This window comes from Anarhichas minor, unplaced genomic scaffold, assembly GCF_050575085.1.
Source record: "Anarhichas minor isolate MPS153535 unplaced genomic scaffold, ASM5057508v1 ptg000024l, whole genome shotgun sequence".
Taxonomy (NCBI): domain Eukaryota; kingdom Metazoa; phylum Chordata; class Actinopteri; order Perciformes; family Anarhichadidae; genus Anarhichas; species Anarhichas minor.
This window is the reverse complement of record NW_027466470.1, coordinates 17,454,104-17,472,534: the sequence shown is the minus strand read 5'-3', so window position 1 is coordinate 17,472,534 and position 18,431 is coordinate 17,454,104. Positions and strand designations below refer to the sequence as shown.

At 42.7% G+C, this 18,431-nt stretch overlaps 1 protein-coding gene across 1 annotated transcript; it reads left to right on the top strand.

Annotated features, from left to right (window-relative positions):
- The first annotated feature begins 3,235 nt into the window (after window positions 1-3,235).
- Window positions 3,236-15,468, top strand: LOC142956311 (glutamate decarboxylase 1-like). The gene is made up of 16 exons (XM_076097835.1): window positions 3,236-3,311; window positions 5,378-5,434; window positions 7,013-7,150; window positions 7,512-7,754; window positions 9,040-9,130; window positions 12,538-12,650; window positions 12,793-12,908; window positions 13,219-13,298; window positions 13,450-13,504; window positions 13,607-13,723; window positions 13,833-13,897; window positions 14,000-14,078; window positions 14,239-14,388; window positions 14,495-14,602; window positions 14,933-15,022; window positions 15,295-15,468. The coding sequence occupies exons 1-16, from the start codon at window positions 3,236-3,238 to the stop codon at window positions 15,466-15,468; spliced, it is 1,752 nt and encodes a 583-aa protein (XP_075953950.1).
- The last annotated feature ends 2,963 nt before the right edge of the window (window positions 15,469-18,431 follow it).

Genomic DNA, 18,431 nt, shown 5'->3' with positions numbered 1-18,431 from the left:
TAACAAATAGTGAAACTATTTGAATGACATTGAAAAAACGTGAGGAGAACTCCTGGATCTCAGAAGCCTATAAGTGTGTTTCCATTCACCTCCCGTCAATTATTACATGTGAGTGGAAGTGCCAGAAAGTCTCAAATATGGAAATGGAAATGAAAAATGTTTTGATGCTGAGCTGAGGTTGACAAGTTGATTTATCAATACAAATAAATTGCAAAAATGGAAACAGATGTTTGTGAAGCATGACACTTATTTGCCACAGCGATGAGGCGACTAACGTTTCCCAACTTGATACATGAAAGAAAGATAACGTATCAATTTCCATCATGTTTTCCAGTTTTCCACCAATTAGTTCACGTTCCCCTTTTAATTACGCCATCTTGCTGCACTCTCTTCTTTTTGAATTGCTCTGCTCTGAAGAATTAGCACCGCCAGCTGTTTATCTCAAAGAACCAAAGCCTCATTTTTGCCCAATGGATGAAAAAGCATGTTTTCTTTTGCATATATTCCAGAAATACTGTTAAAATTGGCACAACATTTGAATGGAAACTTGATTTATGTGACGGAGTGGCAGATTAAGGTTCAGAGCACAGATGGTCACAAATGAGGCTAAACAGATCAACCAGCAAAACAAGTTCAAACTGGTTCTGTTGGCGCTACCTTGTCAAGGAACTCTGCAGATTATTACAAAGTTTTATAAAACACAGCTTCAACACAGGAAGAAGTGAGATGTTGACACTTTTAAAGGAACACAAATAAAGATTAAATGTAGATATATACATTAAGACCAGTGAAGTGTTTTCTATGTGCACACTTTATCATCACTTTAAAGGTTCCACAGCCTCTCCCACACACACACACACACACACACACACACACACACACACACACACACACACACACACACACACACACACACACACACACACACACACACCTCGAGCCCGCGCAAACAGCTAATATAGGATTTCCGCAGCATTTCTGAATAGAGAAAAGGAAAATGGCAATATTAAAAATGCTTCTGTGTTTACTTAAAGCTGTAAGGGTGTGGTGATAAAGCCTCTACTAGAAGAAGCAAGTAAAACATGCATTTCGTGAAAATCTCCCTTTAAATTAGCGGTTGCTCCATTCTCCTTTTTAATTAGCCACCATGGGCAAAACTGCTGCAATCATGTGTATACAAATCAGATCTGAGGAGCACAGACACATTCATTCAAGTCAGCACCATTCCCAGGATAAAAACAATTCAAGTAAAGCTCTTCCTTGGCAACTACATCGTGGTTGTTTGCACTACGTGTCTGTGAGCTGTAGCCATGCCAGTGATTATAGCTGTATAATCACTAATATAATGTCTGCGTGACTGTGCATCATATCCAGCCCGGGGCGACACAATTTGACTGTGAAGCTCTCCGGCTGGTATTTTCCGGTACATTACATCCAAAGCTGCCCCTCTGATGCATTTTTCCTGTAGGAAAAGGGTGTGGAACGTGGTTCAGGCGTGTCAGAACACCCTTAAAAATATATGAAGGAGGTTGACAGTGAGTCAACGCCCTCCAAGCTGGATTGACTTTGATGCCTCTGTGTTATTGTCCATGTCATGGTTATTATTAATTTAAAAAAAGGGTGCAGGTCAAAAATGATGATGCATGCAATGTTGTCATCTCATGAAGGTGAATATTACAGTCAGTGCTTGATGGATGCCTCCACATTTCCATTGAAACTGAGTTGTATGAATTCTGAACTGCTGTTCCTAAGACCCATAAGCCAACTGTGTTTGTCATCCCAAGGTCAACTGCTATAGGTAACCCACTCAGAAAAAAAACATTTCATATTCACGTCTCCATCCTGTGACACCCACCCACACCTGGAGACGCACAGAGGGGCGGCGGGCATACGTCACTGGTGCTTTTCCTTTTCGCCCTTTTAGGCTCCTTAAAGTGGATTGTGGCTGTCATAGCACTCAGGGAAGCTTCATTAGTCGTCAGAGGGAGGCAAGGCTGTGACTCATGCTTGCGTGAAGAGACCAATGGGCAGCCGGAGTCTGAGATATAAATAACGAATAAAAAATATTCTTGAGGGAGAAAAGGGTCACTTGCGCGCCGCTGGATGGGATTGTATTAGTGCGCTCTGTTGGTATTCCGTCATCACTGGACTGTTGCTTGTCGTGCCGTTGGGTGGTAATTGTAACATCTAGTTTTAGTTTTCTCTGGACTCGGCAACCTGTGCGCTCGTGAGCCGGTAAGATGCCTCCGCCTTTCATTTCATATCATGCGCCCCTTGATATGTTGATATGATTCATATTTTTTCATAGACACACAGGTGATTGTAACGTCGGAGTTATTTTTTGGGGGGGAGGGGGGCAATACACAGATCTGTTATAATTCGCCATATCGTTTGAAAGAAATCAGTCCCGGATGAGTGACAGAAGGGATTCATTAGGAGTCCAGTCTGTCCCTCAGACCACGATGACAGTGAGTGATGGTGGTATGGAATGTGCTTGTCCAAAGCGCAACTTAATTGAAATGTCGATTGCTGAGTCAATTGGTAAATGCCGCTGCATCTTATCAATATTTGCTTAATAAATCAGTCTGTCCTGTCATCTATTAATTGAGTTGTTCCTCATATGTCATCTTGAGTATGGCAGGCTGAATGCATCTTTTTTTTATTTAATATTCTTGTTTTTATTCCTTTGTGATGACACACAGCTCAAATGTTAACAGTCTGGCGCTGCTCTGATGAAAAAGGTCATTTTGTTTCAACGAGCCATTAGAACGTACAGTACAAAGGAAATATATTTCTCATATCTCCCTGACAACTTTTGAATTTTATCTTTAATATTGGCCATTAATGTCAGTAGCCCTGGGAGTAATTAATGACCAATTGAATGCATGACATATTGAGCAATATCTCCGAAATGAATGTACCCATAGGCATTATGTTATCACCAAGACTGTTTATCCTGGTGCGCGTAATGCTTGTGCGTCAATGTGCAATTCTCTCCAAATTGCGCGGCTTGGTTCGTAGCCCAATCAGCTGTCCTTCGGGAATAAATCGTATGGTTAGGCACAGTGGATTGCCTCATTTTCGGATAAAATCCTGTTCTATCAATCAAATGGACTGCAGTTAATATATATATTAGGTGTGATTTGTGTAAACTGACCTGGCTATCTCCTAACCCTGGACCGTTTTGTTTGCAGTTGAATTATTTCCCAGCTGGAGATCAGATAACAGAGAACTGATGGCCACGTCTGAACCGAGAGCCTCTGGCGGGGACCAGGACCCCAACTCCGCCAATTTAAGACCTCCATCCACAAGTACGTACTCACACTCCTCTCTCTGTTCATAACGCTCTGTGATCCCGCATCGATCCCCAAGGATAAATTCTCCTTAAGGCTGTCCGTCTCCGGCGCGTAAAGGCTGCGTTTACAGAAACAGCCCGCTGGAGCTGACAGGGATTCGGTGCCTTGCTCAAAGACACTTTGCAGTGCCATCTATTGCCAACACGAAGGCTTAAACCCAGTACTCCCCCCTCCACACACACACACGCGCACCTCTCTGTCTGCTTCCCCGCCTCTCTCTCTCTCGCTCCCCTCCTTCTCTGTCTGATAAAAACGGGTCTCGCCCGGGCCATTTGCTGTGTGGGCTTTGTCGTTAATCATTCCGGTTAAAAACAGAGCCATCACAGCTGCCTGTCGCTGTCTGGCGGATCAGCGGTGCGCACCGAGCAGTGGACCTGGCGCAGAAAGAATGCGCCATTAAAGCATTGATATTTATAATGATCCAATGGCATTTCACTGATGACATTTTGGAATAAAAAAGCATTTTCCGATCGAATATATTCCTGTTTTCAACATTTTCCCCTTTTTTTCTTACAGTAACGCTTTCGTTGTCTGGGTTTTAATCGTACTATTTAAAATGTTTTGAAGCATTTTGCAAGGAAGAAAATAAAATATATAATTATATATATATATATATATATATAAATATATGTTAATGATAATTTATTTCTGTCATGATTCATCTTATCTCGTTTCCCAGCCAGGATGTTTTAGGCCCTCGAGGCTGTAGGCTGTATATATTAGTTGCTCTTTGAGACATATTTTGCTGTTCATTTTCAAAAAGTGGCTGAACATATTGATGTAGGTGATACATTAACCCATTGGTTAATTAATCATTTTAAAGCCGTTGTTGCATGCACAAAATTGTCCCCATAATAGTGCACTCGAGCAGCCATCTGCAGCGCAACGCGGGGAAATCATTTCATGTTTTTGTCTTCGGCCAAATGTAAAAGGAAATCAGATACAGTTCCTCGGCACCGGTGTTCAATTCAATTTCATATTTTCTCTCTTTATCGAACAATTTATTTTATGAATCTTTTATGTGTGGCCCTTGGGTGTCGATAAACATGTCTGAAAACCTCAGACATATTTCGAATGTGAATTTGTCCCGCGAAAGGCCTATTAAAAAGAAGATGTTTGTTTTGTCTGATTCTGCTCGTATACTGCTGCTGGATGTTGCCATTATCTCTCTTCCACGCTTCATCTCACGCCTGGCGGCTTGTGTCCGTGGTCGCGTGTCTGCGCGCGCGGCTGCCTGTGTGTGTGTGTGTGTGTGTGTGTGTGTGTGTGTGTGTGTGTGTGTGTGTGTGTGTGTGTATGCCTTGGCCTCACCACCTCGAGCCGTTCTCTCTCAATTGCTTCAGTGAATTTAAATACTTGTTGTTTTGAAAGTTTTCCATCAGGTGTACTCGCAGCCTCGCGCTCTGCATTTTTTTATTCCCCCCGGGCTTCTGCTCCATCTCTGCTCACGCATGTCCACGCTCGGGTTTGTGTGTAGCTGTGAGTGTGGATGCATGAGACGCACCATGGCCGGCTTTGAAGTTTCTGCAATACGCCGGCTATATACTTTCCGGCCACAGTCATTTCCAGCTCGCTCCAGTCACATACTGCGTTTCACTCAATTAATTCCTGCCCTCCTCTGTGAGCTCATTTCACGGGCGTTAATTCCACCCCGCCCCTTGGCTGGGTGTGTGAGCCGGCCACTGTCGGTGTCCATTGATTGAACTCAAATCGGAAATGTTATAAGGCTCATCCCCTTACGATCAGTGGGTGCTGTGGTAAATACAAAATAAATAAAAACAACAGTGGATAAAGTTTCGGCTCAACAAAGACCACCCTTGAGCCAAACTAGGTTAATGCTTAAAAATGAAAATACCAAAACAACCTGAGAGTTCAGAGTCACATCACATCACACCCGGCCAAGAGCCGTCTGCATCACGCTTCCACTGTGCTCACTGTGCTCCACCAGCTGCATCATCCGCCCATCCACGTTGTCTCCGCGGCCTGCACACCATGAAACTCAAACGTTCATTCTGTTTTAGCCAACGAATATGCGTGGATGCACGGATGCACACGGAAGCTGGGGATGAAGATTTGTGGTAAGTTTTTTTGTTTCTGGGCACGCAAAATCAACTCCTGTCACCTCAGTCACATTCTGACATCTTAGAATAATGCATTTTTGGAAGAGCCGGATTATTTGGCATATGGAGAATGTATGACAATATGTCTCCATAATATTCTGAACGTGATGTGTGTTTTGCCCCGATTCCCTTTAAAATGTCATCACAGGGTAGCTGTTATTCTTTTTTTGTTTGTAAATGAATAAACCCGTTTGGAGGCCTGAAATAGGCCATTATAAAGGCGGTTGTAGAGCAGGACCATCCACGACTGTCACAGTGTGTTTCCATCTTCCAAAGGTCAGTGGACATTAGCCTGTAGGTCTGAAGATGAGAGCCCCGGATCACCCCCCACCCCCCCCCCCCCCCCCCCGAACCCCCCATGTCTTTTCCATTTCACCGCCAAGAGAAAAATCATCTAGACAGGCCTGGAGATATATGTTATAAAGCCCAGAATAACCTGTTTATACACCAGTATTTTCATTTTCCATTCAGACAAGAATACATTTGTTTTTCTTTGAAAGCTGTTAATCTCACTGATGGCCTGTATTAGCGGACGTGATTTTGCAGTCATCCTTTGAAGGAATTTGTTTCTTTCGGTGACTCAAAAAATACAAATGAATATGTTATTCGTGCAGCTGTGCAAACGGGAAATGAATATATGATCCATTCAAACATGCTATGTTGGCCCGTTTGTTACGGCAGAAATCAATTATGACCAAAGAATCGAATACGTTTGATATCGCCATTTCCGAGAATGAGAAAATCACCAATAGATTCTGATTGGTCTAAATTACATTTTTTATTGGACTGGAATATATATTGAATGGGAATATTTCTATAGGGAGGCTATTAGAGGGTCTCACATATTGATTTCGAATATGTCATATACGATTTAATGAGCAAGGCATTATGGAGTTTCCATTGAAAAATATAAGAGACAATATTTTACGCTTACACATAACAAGGGTGTGTGACTTCACGTATTTTGCGCACGACTGGCCCAAACGTGACGTCATTATCCTGCAGCTATAACGAGCCTACATAATGATCAATCATAGAGTTCAAAACATGTAGGGCTTGGGGTCTGTGCATCCGTCATTATCCCCTCTTAAGGGTGCGCATTTATTGGCTGTATGGGTCATCGCCGCGGGCATGTCTACTGAGCCGATCAGTCTGTGGACTGGGTGCTTCTGGGTGCTTCCTCACTGGGGTGTGGTTGTGATGTCACAGGGTGGTGGGTGGCACCCACCCCACACACAGACGCGTGTGGTCCCTCTTCCCTGTGTAGGCTACATATATGGCCTGGATGGGTTTGGCCTCCACCAGAAAAGCTTTTCTCATGAAAGAATCCGGGCATTAGGAGCTGATTAATAATACAGATATACATATTTATACACTTAATAACGCTGAATATTTGGACATTCATTATTCGTCTTTCTTGATTTTTTTTTTCTTTTTAATTTGTATCTGTTTTGGTCTCATATTTCGTATTTTTCCTTGTGTTTGGGATGGAGGTGTTTGGTGATAACTCCTGCCCTCCGCCGTGTAACACCCTAGGGTTCCTGCAGAAGAACAACAGTCTGGACGAGAAAGGGAGGCTCGCGGGCCAGAAGAACCTGCTCTCGTGTGACAACAGTGACAGGGACGCGCGCTTCCGCCTCACCGAGACCGACTTCTCCAACCTGTTCGCCAGAGGTGAGAGCTACGCTGCACTACGCGTTAAAGAAAAAAGAAAAAAAAAGCTATCGGTCATTTCTCGAACCATTTACATGCTTTATTAGAGCTGCACGTTCCGTGGTCACAATAGTCGTCGGCTCATTACTTCGAATTAAAGTGACTGTTGGTGAAAGGAAATAATTATTAGACATAACAGAAAAATTGTAAGAAATGCAAAATCAAATTTGTACTTAAAAGAATGACTATGTGCCCAACGCTTTCTAAAGGCTACTCAATTAAACAGTGATGGTTAACATGCTCAGAGCCTGGCTCTATAAAAGGTGGGCTCCAGTGAAAGCCAAATTTAGCGAAAGTTACATTTCCACTCCTCACCTCTTAGACCTGCTGCCAGCCAAAAATGGAGAGGAGCCCACCATTCAGTTTTTGTTGGAGATGGTCGACATCCTCACCACCTACGTCAAGAAGACTTTCGACCGCTCCACCAAGGTGCTGGACTTCCACCACCCTCACCAGCTCCTGGAGGGCATGGAGGGCTTCAACCTGGAGCTGTCCGACCAGCCCGAATCCCTGGAGCAGATCCTGGTGGACTGCAGGGACACGCTCAAATATGGCGTCCGGACAGGTAGGCCAGGACATCTTCAAGGTTGAGCTGTACTATAGAGCTGCACCTGAGGAAATGTGGGGGGTTATACATAATTGATATGGTGGCAAACGTTATTTTAAATAGCAAAAGGACACTGAATGTGTGGAGATGAAAAGCAATTAACCTTCGCTGTCAGTTCAAAAATTGTATTTTTACCTGCAGACCAAGATATAGTAATAGATGTCATTACAAGCACAACCTAATCAGAATGTTACAGTCATTTTATGATATTTACCTCTCGGCTGGCATCTCCATTAATATTCCTATATTATGATGATATTAAAAAAAGAAAAAAAAAAGACGTGTCCATCTTCTCACTTTCATGTGAATTGGTGAATTCAACACGAACCATTAGAGAGGGAGCTGTTTGCCAGATAGTGTACTGCCCATTACGACGACTGCCATATTTATTGTCCCCCTGGTAATTCAGTCGACATCCTCCGTTTCTTCCCCCTCGACTTATTAAAGCGAGTGTCGCCTGAGGGGATCTTAACACGGGCTGTTTCAAGCTGTTAAAAACGACAACGCTCAAACTGTCCCTTGGGTTTTATATATCACGCCGGGTCTACTGTGCCTACAACTCAACCCCACTTTTCATTCGGAGACTCGGTGTGGGTTCTTTTTCTTGTGCTCAATCTTGCGAAGTCCCACTCTAGGAGCTGTCCGCAGTGCTGGAATATGAAGCGGCTCTGTCTGTCCTCTCGCTGTTCAGCAGCAAAGTCTTTGATATTAGATTTATTGTATTCACATTTTATATTTTTCGTTCAGAAGTAACTCAATATGAATCACGTATTTTTTTGGTGTGAGCCACACAGCACCACCTCCACAAGGTGCTTACATCCATGACTGCATTTAGGCTCCAGGCCTATTGACGGTGGCTGTGTGTGCAAGCACCTTAGAGTCTAAATGGCTGTCATATAGCCTTGTTACCAATGTAATTATGTACACTGAGAAGTGCTATGTCACATCCCTGAGGTTTCATGGTCGAACAACTGTGAATATTGAAATGAAGAACTGTTTCTTTATGGGGTGTTTACATTTTTTTATGTATTTTCACAATCAGATGTAGGCGGTCAGCTTTAGCCTGCAGCACATTGTCGTCATTATATGCCGTCACAAAGCGAACGTACTCAGGACAAGGCAGATGTTTCAGTGTCTGTCTTTCCTTCTGCTTTCTTTTTTCATATAAAGCACGAGAGGCTGAGGGGCAGTGAAGCCCTGTTAATAGGAAAGACATTAAGAGAGTTATATTTTTCATGTTTAGGTCACCCACGATTCTTCAACCAGCTGTCTTCTGGTCTGGACATCATCGGTCTGGCCGGGGAGTGGCTCACCTCCACTGCTAACACCAACATGTAAGTTACGCTCTCTTTGCTTTTGCATGACACAGTTCTGTTCGGGGGAACACCTCTCCATGTCATGACAGGACAATTGAGGTTTCCAGCTTGTAGGCCACTGGAAATAGCCCCCAGTCATTATCATATATAGTGACGGTGGATGTGCTTATTTTGGTCCTCTCAGCTACCACCACAGTTGGTCGAATACGGCCTCTGATGGCAGTTATATAAAGTGTTTGGTTTGTCCTGTTGAGACTGTGTGTTGACAGGCGGTAGGCTGCCACTGTGCTGTACTGTATGGAAGGCAGCACAGCCCCAGGGGTGGTTAGATTGCATATTGATCTCAGGTCACAGTTACATGGTGGCCAAGTCTAATAGAGGGCATGAACCACATCAAGATCACACAATCTCAACACACACACACATGCTGTAAATAAGCTATAACTCTGTGTTATGACCACTGGATGATAAAGAACATCACACTATTGAACACAGACACAAGCTCTCACAGATTTACATGCATAGACAGCAACATCTTTGCAGAGCCTAATATTAACAGCTCTGACAATTTATTCTCAGTGGAGAAATTACAAAATTAATATTAAGTATTAAGACTGACTTTAGGGGCTAAGAAGGAAATGTACAGCATGTTTACGTAGGGCTGCAATTATCGATGATTTTCTTTATCATCTAATCGGACAATTATTTAGTCATTATCCAGTTAACATTTTTTAACAAAAAAAAAACCTGCCAGTCCCACTTTCCCAAAAGCCCAAGATGACATCATGAAATGTCTTTTTTGAAATATCTTTTTTTTTAGCAAAACCTAAAAATACTCAATTTACTAACACATGACAAAGGGAAATCCTTAGAACTTAAAGGTTTGTATAATTGACTAATCGACTAATTCATTCATGTCTACTCATACGTTTGAGAGAAATAAATCTGGGTATGACAACAAAAACAGTGCAACAAATCTGCAGGAGTTTTCTTCGGTGACATTGTTGTAGAAACAGAGTTTCATGGTAATAACTGACATATTGCTACAGAGACAGCAGCACCCGCATAGTGCAAAAAGACCACACACGATAAGCAGTGGGCAGAGGACAATATACAACATGTATATGCTCTTGTTTAAAATATTTCCTCCTAGACTGGCTGCTAAAGAAAAGATCAACGCAAGGATAATAAACCAAACGCTAAAGGAAATTGAGACACTTAATTTATCCCATTTCTCAAAACATTAGCTTAGGAAACCACCCCCTCTCAGGGAATAAAAAAAACTTCTCATCTCCTCGTTGGAAGAAGACAGGGCCATTGAATTCACACACTGGCGCACACTTTCATAATGACACACACACACACACACACACATACCAGCTCTGGCTGTCCCAGATACAGCAGCTAGGATTTCCAGTCCATTTGCTGCAGGCTCATTGTGAGCTGGTCTTAGCAGATAGGCCAGCTGGGCCCCACACTGACACACAATGTTCTCCGGCTGCACAGAAAACCACGTCACACGGTGGAAACTGGCTGCTGCAGCTCCCTGCGGAGTGCTCTCATTCTGGCTCCATTGTCCCCGTGGTTACAAACTGACTCAGTGCTCCTTTGAGGGGGCTGAGAGGAGAGTGCGGTGGGGGGGTCAGAGGGTTAGTCACATAGACACGCACACACACACACGCATGCATTCAAACGCAGGCTCGAGTGCCCTTGATGACGATAATAAGGGCATTTAGGGGCTGTCCCTGGAGACGGGCAGGTGACTGAGGGGTAATTTTCACCCTGAAAAGACCAATGATTGGCTCTGATTGTGATAATGATCACCATTATTGTCATTACAGCGTGAAATGACTCACGGAGAGAAGGAGAATTTTAAAAAGGTGTCCTGCTTTTGTCCCTTTTCTGCTCTGGGTACATTTTAAGAAGAAATGAAAGTGATCCATCCAGGATATTAGGTATTCTTTGTGTTCCTTATATGGACCCTAATTCCAATATATCAAAGAATATCATATTTCTGAAATTAGCCCAGTGAGAGGCGACAAAATAAGACTTCTTTGTGATTTTATGCATTGCTGTCGCTGTTCATATAGTCGAAGCCCAGCGGTCACAATCTTATCTGGGGTATTGACCAGAAGCTAATGTTCCAATAAACCGTGGGTGAGCCCTCACAGGGAATAATTACACAAGAAAAATGCCTTTTTCTTCTCCGTCTCTCCATCCTTCTGTTTCTAATTCAATTTCCATCTATCCTCGACCATAGAATTCACTCTATTTTCTTTTCTCTCGAATTCTCTGCCATTTGTTTCTGCTGTTTTGTTCTGCGTGCTTTTCCTTGCTCAGCTTCCTTGTCATCCCCTCCTCTTCCCTTTGTTGTCACATTTTCCCTCGGTGCATTGTTTCCATACTGCTCACAGCCTTTATCCCTCCTGCTGTCTAACCAAGCTACGAATTCGCTTCAGTCCTTCTTTAGATACTTGTGAACGAGACAGAGAGGAATCGAGGTAGAGAGGAGATATGATTGTTGCTCTGGATGGTAATGGTGGCGGTGGCGGTGGCTGATAAGGGTGGAGGAGTGTTGTGTAACTGGCCTCATTAAAAGCGGGGTAAACAGGGATCAGTCCTAAGTGTGTGTGTGTGGGAGGCGATGAGATGGCCTGTCAGTTAGCAAAGGCAGTAAAAGCTCAGGCCTCACCGAGTTTGCTTTCTGGGACACGTTTAATCTACTTAAGCTTCTCCAGCAGTGTTGCTCTTTTGTTGTCCGCGGAGCTACGAGCCATTTTGTCTTTTGTCAGCGACAGAGAGATCAGAATCACATCTAGCATTGTTTTGAAAGCTGTGTCTCACTACTCTAAAAAGTCTTCCTGTGTTGTGAATATTACTTTTGGACGTCTTTTACTTTCTTCTAATGAAAGAATAAAATTTACAATTATGGCGTCTCCCTCAATTTCTGAATTTCAGGGTCAACAGAGGCTGTTATCTCTTTGAAACACTCACACACACACACACACACACACATTCACGTCCTCTCAGCCATCAAATCAGCCCCATTCAGACTCGCCGCTGAGATTGGCAGGATTGACAGATAGCCATCAGAGCTTTGTATGCTTTAATTAAACCACTGAGTGATTTTAGAAAGCTTTTGAATATGAATGTTTGCTGCCCGACTCCTATCAGACACTTTTTAATTAGCCCAGTCAGCACGAGCTCCAGTTTGTGCTCCGTGGATGGAATTATAGCGCGGCTAATGAAAAAAAACAATGTGTGTGTGTGTGTGTGTTTTGGCGTGTCCGATTTTAGGCTTTCTCATCTGCACGTGTGTGCATAAGAATCTTCTGTCATTCTTTATGCTAGACGTTATTGCCTCCACCGTTACAGTAATGTGGAATGACGCGCTACATTCACACGCTTTGTGATATGATTGACAGGTTCACCTATGAGATCGCTCCAGTGTTTGTGTTGATGGAGCAGCTGACTCTGAAGAAAATGAGAGAGATGATTGGTTGGCCCAATGGAGAGGGGGATGGACTCTTTTCACCAGGTTGGTCTATGAATAACCGGTTGAGTGGGTGTCATTGTGGGTTGAAAAAGTCGAATGAGTGAATGCTATTTCAATTTTTTTGCAATATATTAGTTACCATGCTGCTGTCCATGGTGCTGATGCGTCTGTCTCTCCTCTGTAGGGGGCGCTATTTCCAACATGTACAGTGTGATGATCGCACGGTACAAGTATTTCCCCGAGGTCAAGACCAAGGGCATGTGTGCTGCTCCTCGCCTTGTCCTCTTCACATCTGAACATGTACGTGACACACACACACACACACACACACACAGTATGCTAATCAAGCAGACGCTATGCTTCATTGGCTGTAGATTGAGGCCGTTGATAAAGTCCGGTAATAATCAGTAGGTCTATTTGAGTCCAGGCAATGGCTACTTTTATGGATTCCATTTGCTTTTTCTCACATCTGCTTTTGTCTGCAAAGCGTTGCACAGCTGACAATATGACAGAAAGCAAACTCAAAGCTCAAGTAGCAATTACCTCACAAAATCGTCACTGTATTATTTTACACGATTATTTCAATGAAAGATGACTGTTGTCCCTACAGAGTCACTACTCCATAAAGAAGGCTGGAGCTGCTCTGGGTTTTGGCTCTGAGAATGTGATCCTGCTGAGCACAGACGAGAGGTGGGGAATTCATTTCCTTTAAAGTCACAATTAATACAGTAAATGTGCAAAATGCTGCATGTGAACAATGTCACGAAAACGGGAAAGACACTGTTCCATGACTCTTGTATATGGCATGTTGGTGATAACATGGTGCTCGATGCTCTTTCAGGGGGAGAGTCATTCCTGCAGATCTGGAGGCCAAGATCCTTGATGCTAAACAGAAGGTCAGTGTTATTGTTGCTTTATTTTCTCTCTCTTAGTTCGTTTCTCTCTTTATTCCTCCTCGCTCTTCAACCCTCTAATTGTCATGCGTGTTGGTTCTGCAGGGCTATGTGCCATTGTTTGTGAATGCCACGGCTGGTTCGACAGTGTACGGAGCATTCGACCCCATCAATGAGATCGCTGACATCTGTGAGAAGTACAACTTGTGGCTCCATGTTGATGTGAGTAGTCGACACTGGAGCAGTTTTTGTAGTATATATTGGTAGTGGTAGTAGTATTATACGTCTTTGCCTGCATAACCCTCCTCTAAAAGAGCTGTCTCCTCCTCAGGGGGCGTGGGGTGGTGGACTCCTGATGTCCAGGAAGCATCGCCATAAGCTTAATGGAGTTGAGAGGTGAGTACATGGGGACGGATGGGTTGCTCTGCATTGTGATTTGAAGAAAGTTTTCTCTGAAACTACCTCGGTGCATTAAATCGTATATATTAAACTTTGCAGGGCCAACTCTGTCACATGGAACCCGCACAAGATGATGGGCGTGCCTCTGCAGTGCTCTGCAATCCTGGTCAAAGAGAAGGTACAGTAAACACACACAATGAAAACTATTTTATACATTTTTAAAGCCGATTCTGAAGGTTTTATTTGTGTGAGAATGTTGTGTTTTATTTGTATGTTAAGAGCCGTGGGAAAAAAACAAACAAAGGTTAACAGTGTATGTGCTTTATGTGTGTCTGCAGGGAATCCTGGCAGGATGTAACTCCATGTGTGCTGGCTACCTGTTCCAACCAGACAAACAGTACGACACCAGCTACGACACAGGGGACAAAGCAATCCAGTGTGGCCGACACGTCGACATCTTTAAGTTCTGGCTCATGTGGAAGGCCAAGGTGAATAAAAGCCAATAGGAATGGTCATGGCGTTATTATAACAGATGCTGTTGCTTCATACTCATTTGTTGTAATTAGTGCCTTACAGATTATTTGTCTCCCGCAGGGCACCATAGGGTTTGAGCAGCACATTGACAGGTGTTTGGACCTGTCTCAGTACCTGTACAACAAGATCAAGAACAGGGAGGGATATCAGATGGTGTTTGATGGAGTGGTGAGCTTCTCTAATTTTCTATTCTATCTAGGTTATTTTCAATCACTAAGGAACATTACATTTGATATCTTTTTAGGTTAATAAGCTATACTGGCATGACCGAAACCATTTAGGGGGGTTACCCAACAAAAAACAATCTCATATTAGCTTAACAAACTGCAATTATTGGTATGTTAATGCTTTGTGATTGTAACTCTTCTCCATCACAGTATTTCTCTTGCACTCTTTCCTCCAATAGATCTCCTTCCTTTTCTTTTTGTGTGGTGTAAATGTAAAAATAAAGTTCCAGAGGTGTGTGGATATTTTAACAGTGTTTATTTCTGTGTGCAGCCCCAGCACACCAATGTCTGCTTCTGGTACATCCCACCCAGCCTGAGAGGCATGCCTGACGGTGAGGAGCGGCGAGAAAAGCTCCATAGGGTAAGACACCTTTCCTTCTGTTTCATCACCGGTGGTCAGCGCAGTGGACTACAGATGGAAATGAGCTTTTAGCTGTTTCTGGTGCAATAAATATTCAGCGTATCGTCCTTGTTAAATAAAATATATAATTCAAACAATAAAGTAAAAGCATATATTATCTCCTTTTATCACCTTTCATGTTTCCCTCCTTTTTTATCCATACAACCAATGAATGTTTTCATGAACACTCCCATCAGGAATGCAATTAATTTCTAACTCGTCTACTCCACCAGGTGGCACCAAAGATTAAGGCCATGATGATGGAGTCAGGGACCACCATGGTGGGCTACCAGCCTCAGGGCAAAAAAGTAAACTTCTTCCGCATGGTCGTCTCCAACCTCGCTGTCACCCAGTCCGACATCGACTTCCTCATCGATGAGATTGAGAGGCTGGGTCAAGACCTGTAGACCTTCTCAGCCGTCACTGCTTTAGTGGCCAGAGGGCGAACCTGCAGTCTTCTATCCGTTGTAATTCCAAGGCAAACGCCACTGAGGTGAAACATTCACAGCGCCGCAGACAGAATAATGATAAGACATGTTTTAGGTTCTTTCTATCCAGTCTTTCTTTGTCTGAAGCGCTCTGACTGTTTCTCCAAGCGATGAGAAGCTAGCAATGAGAAAGACTTTGAGTGTCTTACTTGCTCGTCCCACATAGTTCCTCCTCTAGACAAAATATATAAGTACTAAGTATCTGAAGGCTCCGGGTACAACAAACATGCTCTAATGTGGATTCTAGTACTGTGTGTGTGTGTGTGTGTGTGTGTGTGTGTGTGTGTGTGTGTGTGGGTGTGGGTGTGTGTGTGTGTGGGTGAAATCAAGTTTGTTGTCCAATGTATTTAACGTCTGTATGTGTGTGCCTGAGTGTGTGTGTTTGTGGTCAAACACTGAAAGGCAGAAAAGCACAGATGAAAATATAACAAACTATCATAAAAATATTCCGCTGTATCATGCATTTGCTACGCAAAGTTGAATCATTGGTGCTTTCAGCTGTGCATATATTTAATCTCAGTGCACTGACCTAAACCAGTGTCCGTGCCCCTGAAGCAGTGTGTGTGTGTGTGTGTGCAGGTGTGCATGTGGCACATTTGACTGTATCCTGTAATGTATTTTAAGCTCGCATTGTGTTAAAAAAATAAGCTTATTATGACCTAATGTGCACACCATGGTACTAAGCGTGTTAAGCTGAGAGGTTTTAGATAACCTCCAGCAACTGATATGCGGTCTGCTATATTTTCCCTCGTAGAAGTTTAAGATTAAGATTTTAAATGTCTACAGCTATCCCAAGTCTGTGACAACTGTTAACTTGTAAAACGCTGGCTCGTTGTTTGTATTCATGCAATCATGTGGTACCCATATGTGTTTATAGCATTGTTTAAATATTACTATTTGATTATATAAGAACTCATATTTATTGCATTTCCACTGTTTGCAGATTCAGGTATTTTATTGTAAATGTATCTTTATGTGTATTACATGGTAATACACTTGTATGTGTAATCACAGGAACTACAGTAAAGTTTATTTATAGTGATTTTGTGAGCCAAAGAAAGCTAATCGGGAACAGAGCAATCCATTGTCCTTCATATAGAACTTCTTATAGATTATAGGTGTTTGTAAAAGGTTGTCTACTGTATTATTGAACCTCGACTGCGATGCAATTTCTATAGTGTGTTTCTTTCTGTGATTGTGAGTCTTTTTGACCGAATGTTTTGAGATGACTGACAGGCCTTCTGACGAGATTAAGAATGACGTCTATATAATCCTCTGGCAGTTGTGCCAGTCTTTTATTTTAGAGAATAGCACAAGGATGTGAGAATGTACTCTCCTCTTGAGACTGGGAAGAAAGTATCGTTGTATCTGTCTAAATCCTAATGCATTTACTGTAATATAGTATATATTAATTGTAATACATATTACCTGTATTCTCAGTGTCATGGGAACTCAATGGAATATCTTGTATGAAGAGTTCCTGTTTGTGTCCTTGCACAATGTTCACCTTTCTTTTTTCCATTGTAAATGGATGTGTACTATGGCAGTATTATATAAGACTTACGTTAACAAAGTATTTATGGTAACTAGGGACCATATGTGAATGGCACAATTGCATAAGACATATTTAAGGTAATCTGTGTGTTGTATGTGGCCAATGACTCCTGTTTGTGACCAATCTGGTTATTTGATTAAGCCAGCTGTAAGGGAACGTTTCCCAGGGGGCACTTTAACAGAATCATACCATCTCGAAAAAGATCTTTAATAAAGTCTATTGAAGTGAAAAGTGAGAGTGAATTATTATAACACACGCACGCACACACACCTACACACACACACACACACACACACACACACACACACACATACACACACACACACACACACACACACACAAAGCTCTGTCTTTGACACACACATTGCAGCTCCACAAATTCCACTCTTCAAAAAAGACAGACATTTCCTTTTTGTCTATACTAAAGTATCCCACTCTGCCTCTATATAGCCTTTATCAGTGGTCACACACACACACACGCACACACACACACACACACACACACACACACACACAAACATATACACACACACACAAACACATACACACACATTATTGCCTCTCTGCCTAATCATCTTTGAGGAGGCTTTGTTTGGCCCCCAACTGATTGTGAGATTGGCTGTTCTCCAATGTGGAACCCTCCTCTCATCAGCGCTCTCTCTCCCTTATTCTTTCTTCTCCATCTCTTTCCTTTCTTCTCAACTATTAATTTACTCTTTTCGTTCCTCACATTTGCTCCTCTCGTACTTTTCTCTTAATTTCCCCCCGATCTGTCCTATCTTCTTGCCTATATTACCTATGGGTGATTTGATTTGGCCTCACCAAACCAAAATGTCATAGAGAAACAAAGGCATCGGTTACCTTTACATGGAAGGCATTAACATATCAAAGAGCAGGGTGGTTGTGGAGTGAGGCTGAACGATCTACAGTGAGATCATAGTTTGAGATCAGCAATGAGGATGTGATGTGCTGCCCCGCCATCTGGTGGTGACTCTCTGTCTGCACAATCATGCTTTAAATATACTACATTCGGGGATATTCAAAACCTTCAAATAAGACCGTCTTAATAAACATTATAACACAACCAGAAGGAAGCCCCTATGGACTTTAGATGTGCATATATGTCAGTGCCACTGGGTAAAGTTTCATATTTTAATAGGACATAAAAAGACAGACAAAAAAACTTTATTCTGGTAGAAATAGAGGCAAAGCTTTAAACGTTTCTCACAATGAAGTGGTAGACAAAAGGGAAATGTTCATGAAAAACTAACTTCCAACATGTTTATTCTGCATGAGACAAGAAGCAACATCATCTCCTGGACACTAA

Excerpts from the sequence above, each read along its gene's own strand:
- LOC142956311 (XM_076097835.1), top strand. The coding sequence starts at position 3,236 with ATGGCCACGTCTGAACCGAGAGCCTCTGGCGGGGACCAGGACCCCAAC. Across the intron at positions 12,909-13,218 it reads TCCTCTTCACATCTGAACAT|AGTCACTACTCCATAAAGAA; the intron begins GTACGTGACACA and ends TTGTCCCTACAG. Across the intron at positions 15,023-15,294 it reads GGCGAGAAAAGCTCCATAGG|GTGGCACCAAAGATTAAGGC; the intron begins GTAAGACACCTT and ends CTACTCCACCAG.